Source organism: Chrysemys picta, chromosome 4 (assembly GCF_011386835.1).
Source record: "Chrysemys picta bellii isolate R12L10 chromosome 4, ASM1138683v2, whole genome shotgun sequence".
Classification (NCBI taxonomy): Eukaryota; Metazoa; Chordata; order Testudines; family Emydidae; genus Chrysemys; species Chrysemys picta.
The window spans coordinates 42976113-42997568 of record NC_088794.1 but is presented as its reverse complement, the minus strand read 5'-3'; the positions used below and the strand labels follow the sequence as shown (position 1 = coordinate 42997568).

Below are 21456 nucleotides of genomic sequence, written 5' to 3'. Positions count from 1 at the left end.
GCTTTTATTTTTTGCACCCTTTTCAAAAGTTCAAGGCCAGATTCTGATACTCTTACTCGTGGAAAAACACCTCACTCCATGTGTAATCCGCTTTGACTTAAATGGGACTACTAGAAGAGTCAGGTGCCATTCAATTTGAGCAAGGGTGGTGGAATCAGGCCCTCCAAATCAGAAAGTGAACAAGGCAGACATTAGTCCACTTCCATCACGTTCCCCTGCTGCTCTGAGTGATGTCAGAACAACTTTACAGCTGTCAGTCTATCATTTGTGATATGCCTTGCTGAAGGCAAGTCACCTTTTACGACCTTAAGGTCCAATTCTGCAGCCATTCTAAACAGAACTCCTATTGACATAAACTGATGTGTGTGCAGTATTGGGCCTTTCTAGAGCTTATCTAAATATGGAGATTTCTTAACTCTGAGAAGTGCTGATCTTAAAAGTACTCCAAAAACGAAACCATGGTAGCCAGAGACTAACTCTTTTAAAGATGTTCAGTCACACTTACTACTAAACTTATTTCATGTATTTTTATACAATCGTATGAGAGAAAACCAGACCATCTGAAAGCAGAAAGACAAGAATGAATGAATAGTAAATTCTGGAGGTACAGTGGGTGCCAAATTGGGATACTGTCAGTATTATGATATATTTAACTATTGGTAAGTATTTCCCATTTTAAGTATAGGGAATAATGCAAAATACCATTGAAATGGCCAGTATATGTTCGTTTTTAATGGTGGTGCAATAAATGTCCTTTTTAAAATGGTGCCCACGATACTTGCAGCTAAGAACTAACCTAAATGAGGGGAAAACATTATCATTCCATTAGTATAATAATTTAATGGAAAAACATTGAATGCATGGCATCAGTCGAACAAACTACTGGAAGGTTAATTACACAAGGCCAGCTTGTCTCAAACTAAACTTTAATTTTAGTTTCTGCAAAAATGCACCTGTTTGTCCCCACAAAATTGCATGCAGACCCAAAACTGCCTGTGTACAAGGATTCCCGTTTTTGCAGGTACGGTGCTCAACAGAAGTGTGTGCCACTTTGCAGGTGAAGACACATGCGCACATTTTCAATACTGGAAATTGTTGCTGAAAATGTGGCCCCAAATTTGCCAATAGCATTGACATTTTAGTTTTTCTTTTGCCACACTAAGATGATCAAAACAGCCTTTACTTATTTTTAACCCACAGCAATCACCTTAATGGCTTTTGCTAGCTCGTGATTAGTTCATAAGTAGAAATATTTACTGTCTGAGAACAGAGTCTTCTGATCACTGAAAACTGCATGCATGCATTAATTTGGATAAATTTTACATTATTGTAGTAAAAAGTGTTAGTTTTTGACAAAGTTAAAGCAAAGATGTAAGGACAAATTAGACATGCCAAGAGCAGTTAGTTCTTACTTTTAAGGTGTTTAGACAAATGTGTAGTGAAATCCATTGCTTAAGGGGGAGTGAGGTGGCTGTGGTACAGAAGGTGAGGGTGCTTTAGATGGGTAGGTCAACTGGTGAGCTAGAAGGGATCACACACACAGGAATTAGGTAGTATAATTAAAAATACATATTGTAACAGAGCCACCTTAACTATCTAACTACTACATAAAAAGGAAACACTGCACCAGATTAGTAATGCAATGGGGTGTTAAAATTATTTTAGTTACATGGAAAACACTATTTAACAACATCTCCACTGTTTCTGTGTCGTTCAGTCACACATTAAAAGCAGAAACAAAATAAGGAAAACCTATATTAATATGAAGCTCAGTGGAACAACATGGCAAAAAACACTGATTTACACCAGTTAAACTCTGTACACAAAATCTGAAATCCCAGGATAGCACTGATACTGTACTTGTTAGTCCAGTTTCATAATTTGATTGAAGTTACACTGGTATAAATGGGCAGAAAGTAAGAAGATGTACAGCAAATAGGAAGGTGAAAAAATACTTTACAACAAAATAAATATAGTTTATAGCTTAAGTAATAAATTATATGAGAAGTCAAATATCTTTTAAGGCCTCAGCTTGAGGTATCCTCCGAGTATAATGTATGCTTACTACTAAATTATAAGGCTTTTTCTATATACAATGCACAGAAATAGTGTTATAAAGAGGACACAAAATCCTGAATTGTTGGCATAATATTAAAGACTCAACTGATTTCTATGCTAAGCTCTGCCTTTACAATTTTTGAGGCAAAAGGGTGCAGGTCAGTTCAAATGGCTATTTGAGAAGTGGCTTTTTCATACTTGATCTCTCAGATTTCATCCCATGATTTATAGATTGGCGAGAGATTCATTTTCAGCAGTGCGGAAATCTTGCCGTTGAAGGTTGTGGCTTGTGTGGGTATCAGCAGCTCACATTTTATATTACCATTTATTATTTTAAAGCATCCTAGAGCACTGGTTCCCAAACTTGTTCCGCCGCTTGTGCAGGGAAAGACCCTGGCAGGCTGGGCTGGTTTGTTTACCTGCTGCATCCGCAGGTTCGGCCAATCGCGGCTCCCGGTGGCCGCGGTTCGCTGCTCCGGGCCAATGGGTGCTGCTGGAAGCGGTGTGGGCCGAGTGATGTACTGGCCTCTGCTTCCAGCAGCTCCCATTGGCCCGGAGCAGCGAACCACGGCCACTGGGAGCCGCGATTGGCCAAACCTGCGGACGCGGCAGGTACACAAACCGACCCGGCCCGCCAGGGGCTTTCCCTGCACAAGCGGCGGAACAAGTTTGGGAACCACTATCCTAGAGTATGCTAGATGCATCACAAAAAGCATAACTTGGAAAAATTTCAGAAACAAACCTTACAGTAAAATTATACAAGGCAGTCTTTATACTAAATCTAGGTATTTAGGGTAGGATTTTCAAAAGTGTTCAGAATGGGCCTAACTGCATTCCCATGGGGATTTTACCATTGACATCCCGGGAGCAAGATTAGGCCAGCACTGAGAGTTTTGAAAACCCCACCCTTAAATTTAGACCTAGAAAATAGAACAAACATGAACAGGTATCCAACTGTGCAAAGAAGTAATAAAAATCCTGTGGTGCTCTTTTTAAGTGGTCTTGTCTGATCAAACATCATCAATTCCTGAAGAATCAAACACCTAAATCATGTTCATTCTGAAAGAATATACTGTCATTACTTTCACCAACTCTTGCTATTTTTTTTAATTCATTAACATAAACTCTGGATTAAGGGTTACTGAAAGGTGAACCCACAGCAATCTGTTATAGAAGAGGAACGTTTTGGTCCCCATCATGTGGATGCAGGGATCAACTTATGTGGCTCTCCTTACAGGATTGGGCCCTTAGATGGTGAAAGAAAGAAAACAGAGAAAAGAGATAAAGACAAAAAAAGGAAAGACTACTGATCGTTGAAATAAGTTTTTCAGGCAGCATTTAAGATTTTCTAGGGAATATATACAATAAATGTTTGTGGGAATTTTGTTTTCCTGAATTTCTAACAATTTTGTTGGCACACACGTAAGCCCTACTTTTTCAGTTTGATATAAAAGAAGTTAAACTGTAATAATAAAAATGTAACATCTATTTTTGTGGGCTAGGCATTTGATCTCCAGCGATCTTATGTTTTAGTGCATAATGCCCCTTCCACACAAGCACTCATTCTTCTCAGATGGGGGGAGAATGTGTCTTGGTTCCTACATCCTTTCTAACCTATGAGCAATTTTCCCCTTTCATGGAAATGGAGACTTTAGGTCTTTGTGTTCACTTTTTAGTGTTTTGTTTGTTTGTTTTAACTGAATGGCCCTTTTATTGCCATGCATCCAGGTGCTGGCTTTCCTCCTCAATGAATCATCCTATTCTCCCAAGGATTTTTTTTGCTTGCTATCTAGACATCTTTCCTGAAGCAAAGACGATGTAAAGTATAGCTTCCTCTTAAACCACACACAAAATCTCTCCAAAGAGTCAAAACACATAACCCCCAAAATATCATTTCCCCCCTAAAAAAAAATATCGGCCTCCCCTCAAGGTTTGCTGCCACTGTGTCTTTGAATACATAGCCACGTTCAATAAAAGGAAACGGTGTGTGTTTCTATGGATGAACATTATATGTCCAGTTATTGAAATCATCTATCTTAAATGCAGTGGTGTCCAGTGCTTGGGTGGGAGTGCCATTCATACTGACAATTTCAGATGAGAAACGTGTTTTTTCCCCCATCAGGGTTGAAATCATTTCCAATATTCCAATTCTCCACTGGAAGAGTTGGCAGTGCCAATTACAAATGAATATTCAAATACTTGGAACAACAACTATTAACATGTTCACTGTCCTATTTGATACAGCTCTGCTGACATTTTCTAAGTTAACCAATATTTCAAACGTAATGAAAGCAAGAGTGCAGTTCCCATTTTCAACAATGACACACACTATAAAGAATCCATTGTCATCACCTGGCAAAGAGGATCCTTGCCTGGTTGGTCTGTTCTGGTCACTAAACTTGTTCATGAGACAGGAACATACAGTGAGCCAATTTTGCAATGATCTTCAGCATTTAAAGGGTATAGTAGTGATTATAGTTAAAGTTGCAGGTGATTTTCTGTTATCCCAGGCACTAAACCCCTTTAATTTCTCTTTAAAAAAAGAAGCTCCTCTGGCTTGGTGTTTTTCTTCTTTAGCCGCAGCTCAATTGATTTATTTACTTTTCTTTAGCAATATACAAAGATGTCTAACAAGCATCTGATGGGTTACTTGAAAGTTTCAAATACCGTGTTATTTGGCAAGGTTCAGCAGTGACAGTATCGATCAAAATCCCAAACAAATGTCAGTGCTCTGTTTCCCTTAAACCAATTTCTCTCTGCATTTTTTACATTCACAGTAATGTTTTAAATAAGTGTAGAAAACTATTCTGTCACTTCAAAAGGCAAAGTATTGTAATTTAGGCTACTCAGTAATGACTATGTCACAGTTTCGAGGTCACGGGATTAAAATCTCAAATACGATGGGCTAGATGTATCAGTGCCACCTATAACAATAGCAGGCTTTCAGCTTCATAATCATAACCAGAGAGATATTTCCCTTTCTTTTTACACCAGGCCAAATTTTCATAGCCAATCATCAAGCCTCTCTAGTCTAGTTCGGTATCTGTAGAATTTGATATCTGCTGTTCGATTCCTAATTTTAAATAAGGCTGTCAATAGAATTGTATCATAGTGGCAACATCTGTATACAGTGCAGTTCAGCAGACAACCATATAGACTCTTAAAAGTAGGTAGCAATAAGAATAAGAACACATTTGTCACTGCCATTATTTTGGAAATAACGGAGCATTACCTGCTACCTCCTTGCTCCGCTGAGAGGCTTCAGAAGCCAAAGCGTATGATATGGTAATGATGCGTTCCTGCTCCTGCAGCTGTGAATCTAAATCAACTGAGTTGTGTTCGTCCTGAGCAACAGTAGGCTGTAGGTTGTGCATACTAGTGGGAAAGTGAAAAAACATCATTAACATTTACAAACATACAGAAAATCCATGGTGCAGCACAGAACAAAGCTTAGTTTCATACCCCAGATATCATACTCCAGACTTTTGTAAAATGCTTTACAAACCAGTGATTTAGATACACTGACAATGCAGTGACTACAGTATATACCACAAACAAATAACGTAGTCATTATATCTTCTGCAATGACTCATGCACAGCTTCAAATGTATCTTAAAGCCCTTTGTTGAAAACAGGTTTGTTTACATGAAAGCAATATGAAAAATTAATGACTCTTCTTTGAAGTTAGTGAGGATACTTGTTAGCGCTAAGAGAAAGAGGCACAACCTAGTGGCCTACAGGTGCCGTCTCTTCAAACAGATTCTAAACGACATGGCAGGCACCTGAGCTGATGATATAACTCTTTATGCCGAAAGTTTCAACTGTGTCAATATGAGGAAGTCTATACCAGCTCTAAGTAGTCAGCAAGTTCTTTGAAAATCTGTGTCTAAAAGGTGTAGCATAGTGGATAAAAAAAAAGTGTTCTAACCCCAGCTCTGACATGGCCTTTCTGCCTTTGGGCAAATCACCACCTCTCCATGCCTCAGTTTACCTACCATACCTACCTAAAAGACATTTTGTCAGGATTCACTAATGCTTTTAAACACTCAGACATACAAGTAAAAGTCATTATTAGGACACTAGTAGCTGCAGTCCATGTTACAGCTGTAATTGATAAAGTCACATTTATATAAAAGATGAAAATGGCTAAGAATTGAACAACTGAATAGAAACAGACTACAAATCCCAGTGATGATTGAACCTGGTGATATTCTGAACAAAAATAGGTCTCAACCATGCTTATAGCTGTTTTCACACTTTCACACTGACTCAGTGGATATTCTAGGCTACAGAGTGAAGTTCAGGGTTATTCTGTGTGCGGACTATGTTGTGTGGGGGTTGTGTTCTGCTGGGAGAGTTGTGTGGATTTGTGTGGGTGGTGAATTAGGAATGTGTGGAGGCACCCTGGCCCCCCCTCCTAGGAGCAGCTGCCAGAGGGATGTGCACCCAAACTCCCTCTCTCCCAGAACTTCCCCCCAAAACCCACTCCTGCACCTCAACCCTGTGCCCCAGCCCAGAGTCTGCACCCCACACCCAAACTCCCTCCCAGAGCTCACACCCCTCTCACCCCCTCCTGCACCCAAACTCGCTCCCAGAGCCCACACCCCCTTCTGCACCCTAACCCCATACCCCAGCCTGGGGTGAAAGTGAGTGAGAGTGGGGGACATGGAGGGAGGGTGGATAGAGTGAGTGGGGGCGGGGCCTTGGAGAAGGGGCAGGGCAAGGGCTGAGCGGAGGGAGAGGGGGTTGGGTGTCCCCAAAAATTTTCAAATAAAAATGAGGGTCCTCAGGTTGCTAAAGTCTGAGAACCTCTTGGCATGATATAGATACATGCCTTACCGTAGCTGAGCACCGCACAAGTGTAATTCGTAAAGTCAAAGTGGCTGAGAATTTAAAAATTGGACAGTAACAGACCACAAAACCCAGTGATGATTCTGATGACATTCTGAACAAAAACAGCTTTCAAGCATGCTTGTATCTGATTCCATCACTTCTGACTTCTTGTACAGATATTTTAAAGCTTCAGAGTGACGCACACAGTGACATGCCTGGAATTTTATAGATAATCCCTCCTCCTATATTGTTTGGATATACATATCCCTCTCTGAGTATTAAGTGTATTTATCATGTATATTACATCTGTACATTTTTCATAAAAGTTACGTAATACATTGTACCTTGGTTTAATAATCAGCACTGAATCTGAAACAGTCTGGGGTATAGAGTTGTTTGAGATTAAAAAGAAAGGAGGGATTATAAAAATAATCTGACCTAGACCTGGTAAGAATATTCTTTATCTTTTCTGTATTACGGTGTCTTGCGGCTAATTCTTCTGAACTGAGAGGTTCTTCAGGGTCCAGGTCAACATAGCGTTCTGGAATTGCCACCTTTTCAGGTTTTGACAACTATGGAAAAAGAGAGAGAACGTAACTTCTGATACCTAGGACTTCAAAAACTCAAAGGTATAGCTATTCTCCACTAGACATATTAACCCAAATGGGAATTGCATGTGCACATTGACTGGAATATGATATGGGTCTTCACAGCCCTGTGTATTTCCCTGATTCCCTTTGAACTTGAACTAATGCACTTTAAGAATTTTTTCCCTTCTGATTTTTTCTCTCCTTTTGGGAGGTAAGTCATTGGTGTGGAGCTGTGACTGGTGGAGGAGATTGTGGGAGGAGTCAGGGTTAATACAGGTTCTTTCTGCAGCTCATTCTGTCAGGCAGCAGAGCCCAGAGTGGAATTGTCTTGCTTAAGGTTGCTGTATAAAGTTGAGAGAGGAGGCCAAAGCTGAGATCCTCTTGGGGCCTTTGCTACAAAGCAAATATAGCCTAAAGTTTGAATGCTTGTATTTTACAGGGTCTGGGGCACTCGCGACCTTTCCTTATGAATAGCAAAGGAGGAAATGCTTGGAGGGTTTTTTTTTTTTTTTTAAATGATCATTTGAAACCCCGGGAGTCCCAAAAATTGCCACAGAGGCCATGTGACACAGACATACACACTGTGTGATTAATACTACACATATTATGCAAATATAATAATGCAGATTAAAACTTCTAATTAGGGAGTTGCAAAACAGCTGGCAATACATCTAGCAATTTTAACTTGGACGGATTTCCTGCTTGAAGAATTCAGAGCTGAATGAGACACATTAATATGATATTGAACCAGCCAGTGAGCAGCAAATTTACAAGGGCACTTTGGTAGCCAACACTGATTAAACGTAAAGTGCTCGTGAAGAACACAAATGAATAATGTAAGAGTAAAGGAAAGGTGAAGAAAAGAGTGGACCTCTTTCTCTTCTTTGGATCTGCAGTTGAAACCTATCTGGAGGACTGAATGATTCAGAGTTTTCAGTAAAGAGATCCCAAGCCTTTCACCTTTAGGTCACTGCATTAAAATCCAACCCAATTCAGTGGCCTATGAGAAATTACCTGATTTTTCACCGAGTGGGCACCCCTAGCTATTGGTATAAGTGTACACTAGAAGCGACCACAAACCCAAATAACATAATACAGAAATCATATTATTCAGAACTCAAATAACTTTAGAACCAAAATATCAGACTCTAACCTTCCTTTTGTCATATTCTTACGGAGTACCCCCAAAGTTCTATTCCTCCAACCTCAATCAGCCATAGAGGTCTGCCTCCTGAGACTTCCCTTTTTCCATCAGACTTCCTTACTTTTTAAGGCAACTTAATTCTGAGTTCAGCAGGTATCCTGCAAAGTATCTCTGCTGAGGCTAGATCAGCTCATCTGGTCACTTTGCACTGACTCAAGCAGACTGGCCAGACAGTGTATAGTGTAAAACAATCAAGCAAAAGTCTAGAAAGTGTGAGCAGCAGGTCAGTTGGCCAAAGAGACAGAACTGTGTGTTTTCTTAAAGAGTGTGGGGGAGCTTGAGGCCAGGGTGACATGGACATGGTCTGGTGAGGTGACAAGAAAAAGAAGCCCTTAATCCAGATCCTCATCTCTGCTGAATTAAATTTGTGCCACTTTACTATGCAAAGTGACCATAGATTTGCCCTAAAGGGACAGCTAGGGAGTCCCATGGCATGGGGGATTCAATTGGCAAAATGCCAACACAGATGGCTCTATGATAGCCTCTTATGATATCCCTCTCAGCACAGGGAGCACTCCAGGGGCCAGAGGATGAGGCTAGGACCCAATGCACTCCAGAAATCTTGCCAGCATAATAGCCCCGTAGGGGACCAGAGCAGTTTTGGGCTGCTCTAACTTGTACCAGGAGCCAGCCCCAGAAGGCAGGGGAAGCCAGAAAGGTGGCTTAGAGTGGAGGACCCCCCACCTTTACAACTGGCACCTTTAGCAGGAATTTCATCAGAAGGGGCATGAATCTAATGGGCATGGAGAATTAGCTACTCCTTCAGACTTCTAGACTGGGTCCTGCATTTTAAAAAAAATGATAACTGTTGTATCATAGATACATAGACTATGTATCTACCACAAAACTGATCAGATATGCATATAATTAATTAAAGGGAAATATCATTCCTAGAGAAAAGGTCTGACCAAACAGGGCACAGCTGTTGCCACTGTCAACAGAGATGAGTCTCCAGCTCTGCAGCTTTCCATCCACCGTTGGTATTCTAGTTCACACTAAGCTCTGGTCTACACTACAGAGTTAGGTCGGCACAAGGCAGCTTATGTCGATCTAACTTTAAGTGTCTACACTAAAATTTCATTCTCACCAACACAACTCACCCGCTACACTGACTTAACTCCACCTCCACAAGAGGTGTAGAGTCAATGTCGATGTGGTTAGGTCGACGCAGTGTCAGCGTAGACACTATGTTGCTTACATCGACTGTTGCTCGCTTTCAGAAGTCATCCCACAAAGCCCCACACTGACAGTTCAATTGGTGCAAGCGCTCCTGGTGAGGACACACACCACTGACACAAGGAGCAAAGTGTTAAGACGTACAACCGATGTAATTACTGCGGTGTCTGTGTGCCAACGTAAGTGAGGTTGACTTAATTTTATAGTGTAGACATGCCCTTAGTCCTGCAAATTTCCAAATACGTGCATGAGGGGAGCTGTACTGTAGTGCACCTTGCAGGGTCTACAGGAGTAAAGCTCTATTCCTGTTCAACTTAAGTATTGCAAAGGATTCCAATAGGCCAGGGTAGAGCTGAGCAGCTTTGTAAGAATAGGGCATCACTTCCCCGACTCCCAAAATCCACAGGAGTGGAGTGCTCCTCATTGCACACATACAAAGATTCATCAAAAGTACTGATCCATCATCAACTGAACTCTATCAGCAAAGACTCCAATATGAAGGTATCAAGGTATAACAACTTCCTGATTCCACAGGCAATGGACTGTAATTCAAGACATTGTTAAGGATCTCTACTGACTTTTCAACTCATTCCGTACACTAAATGCCTCAATAGCAACTATGTGGGTGAAAACAGACAATCACTATGATCTTGAATGAATGCACACAGGAAAATGATAAAAGACAAAAACACCACATCACTTGTGGGTGAACACTTTTCACAAAGCGATCATTCTATCTCTGACCTATCAATCCTCATCCTCAAAAGAAACCTGCACAACACTTTCAAAAGTCGAGCCTGGGAGATTAAATTCATAACTTTGCTAGACACTAAAAATCATAGACTGAATACAGAAACTGGATTTATGGCTTATTACAGCTGCTCCCCCATCCCTTCCTTTCCTCCCTATGACTGGAGGAGTATTAATGGGCCATTTCACCTTGAATGGTCCCTTGAAATATGTGTTAACTACTTATGCTTAACAATCTGTTCCACTATTATTTAGCTGTGACACTGAATCAGTTTCCCAGACCCAAAGAAGAGTTCTGTGTAAACTCAAGAGCTTCTCTCTCTTACCAACAGAAGTTGGTCCAATAAAAGATATTTCCTCACCCACTTTGGGCTGGTCCACACTAACCCCCCACTTCGAACTAAGATACGCAACTTCAGCTACGTTATTCACGTAACTGAAGTCGAACTATCTTAGTTTGAACTTACAGCGGGTCCACACGTGGCAGGCAGGCTCCCTCGTCGACTCCGCGTACTCCTCTCGCCAAGCAGGAGTACCGGCGTCGACGGCGAGCACTTCCGGGATCGATTTATCGTGTCTAGACAAGACGCGATAAATCGATCCCAGAAGATCGATTGCTTACCGCTGGACCCGGAGGTAAGTATAGACGTGCCCTTTGTCTCTCTAAAATCCTGGGACCGACACAGCTACAACAAGACTGCATTCTATTACAAAGGAGTTTTTTAAGGCCTGGCTTGACAAAGCCCTGGCTGGGAATTGGTCCTGCTTTGAGCAGGGGGTTGGACTAGATGACCTCTTGAGGTCCCTTCCAACCCCGATATTCTATGATTCTATGAAATACTTTCAGATTCTTTCATTTCCCTTTTCACACAACACTATGTTATACTGCCTCTGAGCCACCAGGTGGCTCTATAGCATTTTAAACAAATGCTGTACTGAGTTATGAAAGCTGCTGACAAAATCCAGCACTGATATCACTGATTTATACTTTTCAGATAGCCTATAGTAAAGACAAGATTTATCTTTCCTGACCAGTATAAAAAGAGACATTCACTCATCTGCTGAATTGTGTTGTGTCAGTTCACATTAACCATGAGTCACAGCGGGATAGCTTCCTTGAGCTAGCTTTTTCTTCTATTGCTTTCCCTACTTCCTATTTTAAATTAGCCTTTAGTGCCTAACCCTTTCAAATATAATCTGAAATCTGCATATGCAATACATAATTTGTTTGCTTTTTCTCTTCTAAAACTTTTGTAAATATTTTCTACAGCACAGAGTGAACACTTAACATTTTCTTTCTAATAAGGTCAAACACTCATATGATCCTGTTCTCCGAAAGTGAGCCACTTTCAGCACAAGGCCACCAGAGTAGTTCTTTATTGTTTATAAAACTCTCTATTAAACTGGAACTTTGTGTTCTTGAAACACAAGAATTTGAGAGAAGAAGAATTACCTAAAACTTAGAAAACCTGAAAGACCAAAGAATTTTGGACATACTGTATGCCACTAGCATTACCTCTCTGCTGATATCTAAGTTATAATCTTGAGGTTCCAGATCCATCTCTGTCACTGGTACAGGCTGAATTTTTAACCTGTCATTTTCATTTTTCTCTTCTCCACGTATTGCTCTCTCAAGTAACTGCAAATCAAATTCTTGTTCTCGTTTCCACTGGTAACAGATACAAAACAATTAATGGTGTATACCAACAAATAGATCTAGAAATCTTTATGGCCATAGCCTCTAATATTAGGTTGCTGAAAGAGTCCATGAAGTTATACACTTAAATAACGGACACACAAAAAACACGACTGTCATGCAAAAAAGTGTTTGTTAGTCTTATTAGTATTACTTTTGATTTTTAGCTATGCTATAAGATTTTACTTTATTTTTTGCATGCTGTAAAAAACTGTTGATCAGTATTAGGCTCTAATAAGTAATCTTGTTATGACTGTGCACAAGTCCCATTAATAAGAAGTGCTCCATGCACACACATTAAGGGGACCATAGGCAGACTGTTTTGGTTTCTATGAGCTTAGAGAATGATAGAATACGGAGCAATAAACATTCTAAATACATATCTTACAAAATAAGATGGCTTTGAAGGGTGGACATTTACACAGCAGACTGAAAATTACACTAGATCTTATGCAGCTTTCTTCAGAAGTGAGCAGTAATTATTACTACTAATACTCCACAGATACATAAATTAACTGAAATTATAATGCTAATATTAAATTCCACTGGACCTGGATATATTTAAAATATCCTCAAAGCCATCTTAATCATAAAACTTCAATAAAAAGATTGTTTCATTCTCCTTATAAGAGCAACCAAAATTTACAATCTATTGGTTATCATTATAAAAATCTCACAATAAAAGCATACTAAAAGAATAATTGCCTTTACAAGGCAAACTTTTAGCTATCATAGAATCATGGCAGATTTGAATTAAGCAGCATGTTTTGGGGGTTCAAAGTTGAAATTATGACAGAATGCCCCTCCTCAGCTAGGCATACACATATAAAACTTAATACAAACTTATATGCCTAAACGACGTTACGGATGTAGTTATGTTCTCATCAAATGCCACAAATGCCTAACATGGTGGCAATGTCGTATTCATATTAGTGGAGCCCTGGAATTTTATCTCATAAAGCTGAAAACTGAAAATATCATACTCCCTCAATCCACAAATATTCTGAACAAGAAAAGCACTCCTCCAGTATTTGATAATGTAGAAAGCAGAATATGTTGCTATATGTTTCACACATCTACTTTTCTTAAATCTCTCTCCAGTAACTCTTGACTGGCTTTGATTAAAGCTTACAGCCACTTTTAGTCCACTAGGTTATACATATAAAAAAAAATCTGATTTAAACCTATTCATGCACAAGCTCTCAATAATCACTCAAAAATATGTAGTTTTTATATATATTCAAAATGTTATTTAATTATAAAAAATGTAAAAAATTAAGAAATCTCTTTTTAGGATTCAAAGGGGAAATATGTTTTCTTACACACACAGTGCTCAAGATGCAATCTTCTACTCATATTCAACCAGGCCTGATTGCCATAATATATTTTATATTCACACAATATTAATTTCAAGATATTGTTATATTGGTAAGAAAAACATCAAACCATTATTATGTAGAAATATGTTTATTGGCTTTGATGTTGAGACATTAAAAAGGCATTTTATATAACAAATAAATCCATGTACTATGTTCAATATTTCAAATGTCATACTACACTTGAGAGGTGATGAATTTTTTAAAAAAATCAGTGCGTTATATTCAAATTAGAGTTACACATACAATGTATGTTTAAAATAGAATGTTACATACTGTGCAGCAATTAAACTAATTACATATTTAACTGTTTACCATCTTGGCCACTAAATAATTGTAAGGTTGCAAACAAGCAAATGTGCTATCAAACATGCTTTTGTGTGTTGGAGCCCTCTAGATACAGGAAGAGATCTCTATGAAACAAATCAATAGCTAAAGGAGATCATTTTAATTCCTTATAGCAAGAAACAAGATGGCACACAAATTTGTACATAAAATATTCATTAAAATTATTAAAGGAGTGTTATGAAATGTTTAAATTAGAAGAGTGCATATATGTTAGAGTTGTACATTAAAAGTTCAGGTTTAGTTTTGCTAACTAAAACATGAAAATGGCAGTGATATCAAAATTTTACATTTCCCAAATGTTATACATTATCTTTCTGCAAATTTGAGATTGCAAAATGCAGGCCAGAATGGACGAATGTCTCCAAGAAATGTACCCATATTTATTTGATGAAGTAAACAAGGATAATTGGGTTGTAAATTAGTGTTTGAGGGATTCTTAAAAAATGGGAATAAAAAATTGAGTAATATCAAGGGATTTAGAAGTGCTAATAATTGACACACAGCTACTAAAATGCAATTAAGCCTGGTAAAAATTGAGTAGTCTAGTTAGAAATTATTTTGAAATAATTAGAAACTTTTTTAAGCAAAAGAAGGAATTAGGTATTATGAGTGACAATTCTAAAAGCAAGAGATCTTGTGCAATGAATTAGGTAAATAAGGTGATCATTCTAAGGCTCTAGTGACCCAAAGAAAAATAAATTTTAGAAAAGGAAGGCTAGCATTACAGTGGCTGTGACATTTACAGTACATCCTTCGTTTGATACCACGACATGATCAGATAACTTCACCAATTAGAATTGCTTTGGTTAGTGTCCAAAATGTACAATTAAAAACTTCTGTTCAGTACAGCATTTATTCTCAGAAACAAAAACTAAAAAATCCTTTCTTCAGCAACTGAACTTTGAACCTCATTAAAATATTTCACATTTGAGCTTTAAAGAATAATTTATAATAAAGAAATCACAGTAACTGTTGCATAAACTTCCATTAAATAGGATTAGATTTTAAAACTGATTATCAGTTTATTTATATTTTGTCAATACCTCATGGAAAAAATCTTGGTTTCCTATAACCATATATAGCTCTTAAACTAGTTATAAAGATTTATTTTAAACACGCTATATAAGAACATTCTAAAAGGCCCATTCTGTCATAAGCAATCTGAAAGGTGTACAAACTTCATTATGCTTTCTAAATACAGTTCCAATCAATGAAAACACTTCCTGTCTCTGAAGTCATTTCAATGTATGCTATTCTCTTCTTGCCACGTTGTTCTCTCACCAACTTACCTGCACAACCAGCTACATAGACTGCAACTATTTGTTATCAAAAACTGATAATTTGTTATTCAGAGTCTTGAAACTGGTATTACACTATGATATATTTAGAGTAGAAGTATCATGCACTCAGGTAAAAGTGCTTCCTAGAAAAACTACAGATCATATTTTTAGTTAAGTCCTTTTAAGGCATGTCTAACATACTGAGCCTATGTCTGCAGAAACGGGCCGGATGAAAGACCGAGATGAAATAGACTGTCTTTCTCCTTGGCTAAGAGTTTTCTTGCGTTCACGAACTAATGCCTTCTGATGTCGCTTCATTCTTTCTAGTTGTTCCTCAGCACTCATCTTGCATCTTTGGTGGTCTCCAGAGTATAAGCGTTCCAAGGCACTCTTTGGTCTCTCCTGTTAAAAGTGACACAGAATACAAAACATATGTTGTAATTAATACTTTATAAGTAGTATACTAAAAAAGTTTACTCTTCCTCTATTTCTCAGTGTAAATGAGCTGATTTTATCCTATTGCTTTTTACACTATTTTGCATATTTTCAACTCTGCAATTTCTACTAAGATAATAAACACACTATATAATTAACTAGGTCCAAGGCCTTCCTTTGTGAATCTGCAGCAACTTCAGTGAGTCGTTCTGACTCTGTCTCTTCTTCCTTGTATTAATCCTATCAAATGGGGTCCGCTCTACGAGGGTTCTCCCTCTAAAGTACTCTGTTCAATGCCATATCCTCTATACACCACATGCTTGCATATCTTCTTTTATAACATCCCACCACTTCTTCTTGGGTCAGTTTCTTTATCTTTTTCCTTCAGTCTTGATCTGCTGGACTCTCTTACTCACAGAACTGTTGTGTCTGTTTACATGACCAAATCATCTGAGCCCGTACTCCCTAATTTTTTCATTTATGGTGTTACTTCTGTCTCTAGGGATGCCCAGTCAGTTTAGCAATGTGACTGGTAAGAGGCCTTAATATGACAGGTGTAAAAAAAATGTTAAGCAGTTTTCCATCTCGTGGGTGCTATCAGAAACCGCTCCTGTTATGCAAAATACATCTGCACTCAGCATATTGTTTACAGAGATCCAGACACCTGTCACCAAAATATTTATTTAAAGTTACCTTGGAGCGATCTCTTTGAAATGTTGCATATGATGAACTGGTGGATGTCTGGTGCAGTCTGGAAGTTGATCCAGATAATCCTTACAAAGAAGCAAAACAATGCTCGAGAGACAGATAGCAGGTGGGTGTTTCAAAAAACCATTTTACATTTTCTATTATATATTTTTGTTACAGTTCGCTTCTCAAAATTTTCAGCCAGGTAGGGCAGTAATGGGATACAGGGCTTTCACATCTAGGTCACCAATCAAATTCATTCTGTGGTTCATAGCGACCATAATTCAGTACCATCTGAAGACAGTTTGGAAGCTCATGTAAAATGAGAAGTTTGTAGCCTCAGTCCTGTAACAAGTGTTAATGTAACTAAACTACCAGCAAACCTGACCCAAATGGTACTTACAATCAGAGCAGAGGGTCAAGAACTGAATGGGGATTAAAAACTGAATTGCCCCCACTCTTTCCTCTATGGTGGTTCTAGGACTGAGGTACACTTTGGAGGTGGCATAGGGAAAATTGTACTAACTCTGCTTATGCTGTATCTGTGATGTCTTCATTCTCTAGGGCTGCCAAACTGGTGGAATAAATTCACTTAAAAAAAACCTCTACAATTTAAGCCATTTTGAACATAAGAAATATTTTGGGTCAGGCAATAATTTAAGAGCCGTTCTGACAAACTAATTTATCCCGTTATGGTACACTCCCACTTTCTAACAAAAAATGTGAAAATGTTTTGTAGAGGCTGATTATTTCTCTGGCAAAATTAGCTAAACAATGATATCAAGCAATATTTTGATAACTTTAAGATAATGACTCAAACAGCACCCCTAATCTGTAACAAATACACACACACCATACATAATATGTCAGACACCAAGTATTTTTTTAAAATGGCCTTTTATCAATTCTCTGGCTTACCTCTGGTAGGTAATGTCTGGTATCCACTGTCAGAACCTATGAAACCAAGTGAAGTTTGGCTGAGGTCACCACCTATTGTAGCTAATTCAGGTTCACTCATGTATGAACGAAGTTCTCCCTACATAGAAAAATATTCATTTGCTCAAGTGAGACCACAGATCAGACAAATTAAAATAGTTTTCTTAGAGTCTTTGTGTTTCCAGGTTTCCATGTATCTGTCATTCCATAAGCATTCCATAAGCATACTGCTCACCCTATAATCTCCATTCACATATTGCCCCAGTTCTCGATCTCTCTTTCTTTCATCTGACTGACGTTTCAGGCCTCGCACTGATGTGTGCCTGATGACATTGGCTTCCCTTGGAAGAGGTGGAACAGCTGGTGGGTGATCATCAGGATTGTAGACCTGAGGGAGAGGAGGTCTGGGTGGTGCTTCATTTTCCTGGTAAAAGGTAAATAAACTGAGACTCAGCAAATAATATGCTATGAAGTTTAAAACACACTTTTTCCTATATTCTTGGAACTTTAAAAGGTTATTTTAACTACTGAAGAAGGCTGTCTTAATATATAATAAAATGGTGAAGCATGTCTCCTCATCCCACCAACTAATGCATATGATTTTACATGTTATCTACTCAACTTCTTCTTCAAGCACTATCGCTCAGTTCCTTTATAGAGTCATAGAAATACAGGGCTGCAAGGAACCTTAAGAGGTCATCTAGTCCAACACCCTGCAATGAGGCAGGACCAAGTAAACTTAGACTATCCCTTACAGGTGTTTGTCTAGCCCAGTGGTTTTCAAACTTTTTTTCTGAGGACCCAGTTGAAGAAAATTGTTGATGCCTGTGACCCAATGGAGCTGGGGATGAGGAGTTTGGGGTATGGGAGGGGGCTCAGGCCTGAGGTAGAGGGTTGGAGTGCGGGGGTGAGGGCGGTGGGGTGGGGCTGGGAATGAGGGGTTCAGAGTATGGGAGAGGGCTCTGGGCTGGGGTTGAGGTGCGGGAGCGGGTCAGGGCTTTGGGTTGGGGGTGCAGGCTCTGGGGTGAGGCCAGGGATGAAGGTGTTGGGGTGCAGGAAGGGGCTCTGGGTTTGGGGAACGGGGTTGGGGCGCGGGTTTACCTCTGGTGGCTCCTGGTCAGCGGCACAGCCGGGGAGGAGAGGCAGGCTTCCTGCCTGTCCTGGCACCACGGACTGTGCTGCACCCTGGAAGCGTCCAGCAGGTCCAGATCCTAGGTGGAGGCGCACAAGCGGCTTGGCGCGGCTCTCGCCCACAGGCACTGCCCCCCCTCCCCCAGCTCCCACTGGCCGGTGGAGCCAGTGCTAGGGGTGGGGGCAGCATGAGGAGCCCCATGGCCCTCCTGCCTACGAGCCGGATCTGCTGCTGGCCACTTCTGGGTAGGGACTACTAGTTTTTACTGGCCGGCCGCCAGGGTCCCTGGGTGCTGAGCAAGGCGACCCAGTGCCTCGCATTCCACAACCCAGTACTGGGTTGCGACCCCAACTTTGAAAACCACTGGTCTAGCCTGTTCTTAAAAACCTTCAACTATGGGAATTCCACAACCTCCCTTGACACCGACTTCAGTGCTTAACTATCCTTAGAGTTAGAAAGTTTTTCCTAATATCTAACCTAAATCTCCCTTGCTGTAAATTAAGCACATTACTGCTTGTCCTTCCTTCAGTGGACATGGGGAACAACTGAACACCATTCTCTTTATAACAACCCTTAACATATTTGAAGACTGTTATCAAGTCCCCCCTCAATCTTCTTTTTTCTTAAGACTAAAAGGGCCAGTGTTTTTAAACCTTTCCTCATAGGTCAGGTTTCTAAACCTTTTATTATTTTTGTGGCTCTCCTCTGGACTCTCCTCAATTGGTTCACAACTTGCTTCAATTGTGGTGCCCAGAACACAGTACTTCAGCTGAGGCCTCACCAGGGCCAAGTAGAGTAGGAAAATTACTTCCCCATCTTACATACGATACTCCTGTTAATACACCCCAAAATGATATTAGCCTTTTTTGCAACTGCATCACATTGTTGACTCATATTCAATTTATGATCCATTATAACCCCCGATCCCTTTCAGCAGTATTAGTGCCTAGCCAGTTATCCCCCATTTTGTAATTGAGATTTAATTTTTCTTTCTTAAGTGAAGTATTTTGCACTTGTCTTTACTGAATTTAGATTAGAATGTAGATTTCAGACCAATTCTCCAATTTGTAAAGGTCCTTTTGAATTCTAATCCTGTCCTCCAGAGCACGAGCAACCCCTCCCTGCAGGTTGGTCTCATCTGCAAATTTTATAAGCATACTCTCCACTTCATCATTCAAGTCATTAATGAAAACGTAGAATAATACTGGACCCAGGAATCCAGTGAGGTACACGTCCCACTAGATACATCCCACCAGTTTGACAGTGAACCATTGATAACTACTCTCTTAGTATGGCCTTTCAACCAGTTGTGCACCCACTTTAAAGTAATTTCATGTACACCACATTTCCCTAGTTTGCTTATGAGAATGTCAGCCGGGACAGTATAAAAGCCTTACTAAAATCTAGATATATTACATCTATAGCTTCCCTCAATCCACTAGGCCAGTAACCCTGTCAAAGGAGGAAATTAGGTTGCTTTAGGATGATTTATTCTTGACAAATCCATGTTGGCTATTATTTATAACCCAATTATCTTCTGGGTGCTTACAAATTGATTGTTTAATAATTTGTTCTAGTATCTTGCCGGATATCCAAGTTAGGCTGACTGGTCCTCTTTGATCCCCTTTTTAAAAATAGATATTATGTTAGCCCTTCCCCAGTCCTCTGGGACCTCACCTTTCCTCCATGAGTTCTCAAAATAATTCCTAATGGTTCCGAGATTGCTTCAGCTCATTACTTAAGTGCCCTAGTGTGAATTTCATCAGATCCTGCTAACTTGAAGACATCGAACTCCGCACATCTCGGAAATTCCTCTATTTTGTGCAATATTTGCTGGTGAATGCCTTCTATTTTCACAATTAGAACTACACGTGAACCTTGTTTAATGAAAACACAAAGCCAGGTGCAATATGCTCAGTGTCAAACCCTAAACTGTGAACAAATTCAGGACAATTTTAGAACCCGAGCCAAAGTTTCTCCTTACCAGGCTAAATTCTGTAATGTGGCCTGGGCTTCACATTGGTGAGGAAGGGATTATTTATAAAATGTTTTCACATACAGCATTAGCTCCTCAGATACAATGGTGGTGAGAGCAGTAGATAGATTTACACTCAATTCATGGTAGCAATACTTACAATTTTTGACTTTAGCTTCACTGGTGACTGAAGAGGATGCTCAACTTTTTTCAGCTGTTGTGATTGAGACTGTGTTCTAGGCTGAGTATAAGGCTGTGGAAACAGCCTAACCTCCAAAGAGGACTTAACAGGACTGGATGGAGGAGTTCGCTGAGTAGAAAGTTTGCTCTCCATAGTTGTGAGAGAAGTTGATAATGAAGGCACTATAGGCTGAGAAAATGAAGGCACTGTTTTTCTTTCTATGGCAGAAACAGGTAAATAAGTTAAAAGTTGTATGGATGTTATATCTACATCATGAGCACACACTTTTCCCACAAGAACATCACACAAAATAATAAGCAGTATGTATCTATGCGCTGGCTTTTGAAAAACCTTCAACTTCCCTCATTATTCTGACTATAGACTATATTTTTAAGATGTAAAATCCTATGATGTTATGGCTATGCCATAAAACTTCCAGACACCTGGACATAGATAGGTGTCTATAGTTGTATTTTAAAAATAAATTAAATACACAGCTCTATGATCTCAAAACAAATTAACACTCTGTTTATAGGTAAATGGTAAAGTTAATAAATATACTCTTATGCATATGCTACAAACTGAATCTACATAAGGCATCCAACTGATTTTCATTTCCCCAACCTACTGGCTCTTTTCTGTGAAGTCCAACAAAGCGGACGAGCATGCAGCCCATATACACCTTCTCACTTCACCTTTTCCTACAACAGAAGGCTGTTTGTTCTGTCCGCCAACCATTCCCCACAATGGAAAACAGTGTGAAGTGCAGGTAGGGGAGGGGGCAGGACCAAGTGGAAAA

General features: G+C 39.6%; 1 protein-coding gene across 31 annotated transcripts in view; it reads right to left on the bottom strand.

The window, feature by feature from the left end:
- The window catches only part of PLEKHA7 (pleckstrin homology domain containing A7), a 299188-nt gene that overhangs the window by 12124 nt on the left and 265608 nt on the right, over positions 1-21456 (bottom strand). For 26 of the 31 annotated variants that reach the window (XM_042858812.2, XM_005308702.5, XM_005308703.5 and 23 more), the window contains 9 exons: positions 20637-20875; positions 17605-17793; positions 17352-17469; positions 16440-16519; positions 15513-15713; positions 12128-12280; positions 7330-7463; positions 5291-5433; positions 1413-1521 (listed from right to left, as the gene is read on the bottom strand). In XM_042858812.2, coding sequence (XP_042714746.2) covers positions 1424-1521; positions 5291-5433; positions 7330-7463; positions 12128-12280; positions 15513-15713; positions 16440-16519; positions 17352-17469; positions 17605-17793; positions 20637-20875 — 1355 coding nt within the window. In that variant the 3' untranslated portion in view covers positions 1413-1423. Of the gene's footprint in view, positions 1-1412; positions 1522-5290; positions 5434-7329; positions 7464-12127; positions 12281-13758; positions 15714-16439; positions 16520-17351; positions 17470-17604; positions 17794-20636; positions 20876-21456 lie in introns of those variants that run through there. The other 5 variants (XM_065592120.1, XM_065592121.1, XM_005308701.4 and 2 more) reach the window with 4 other exon arrangements.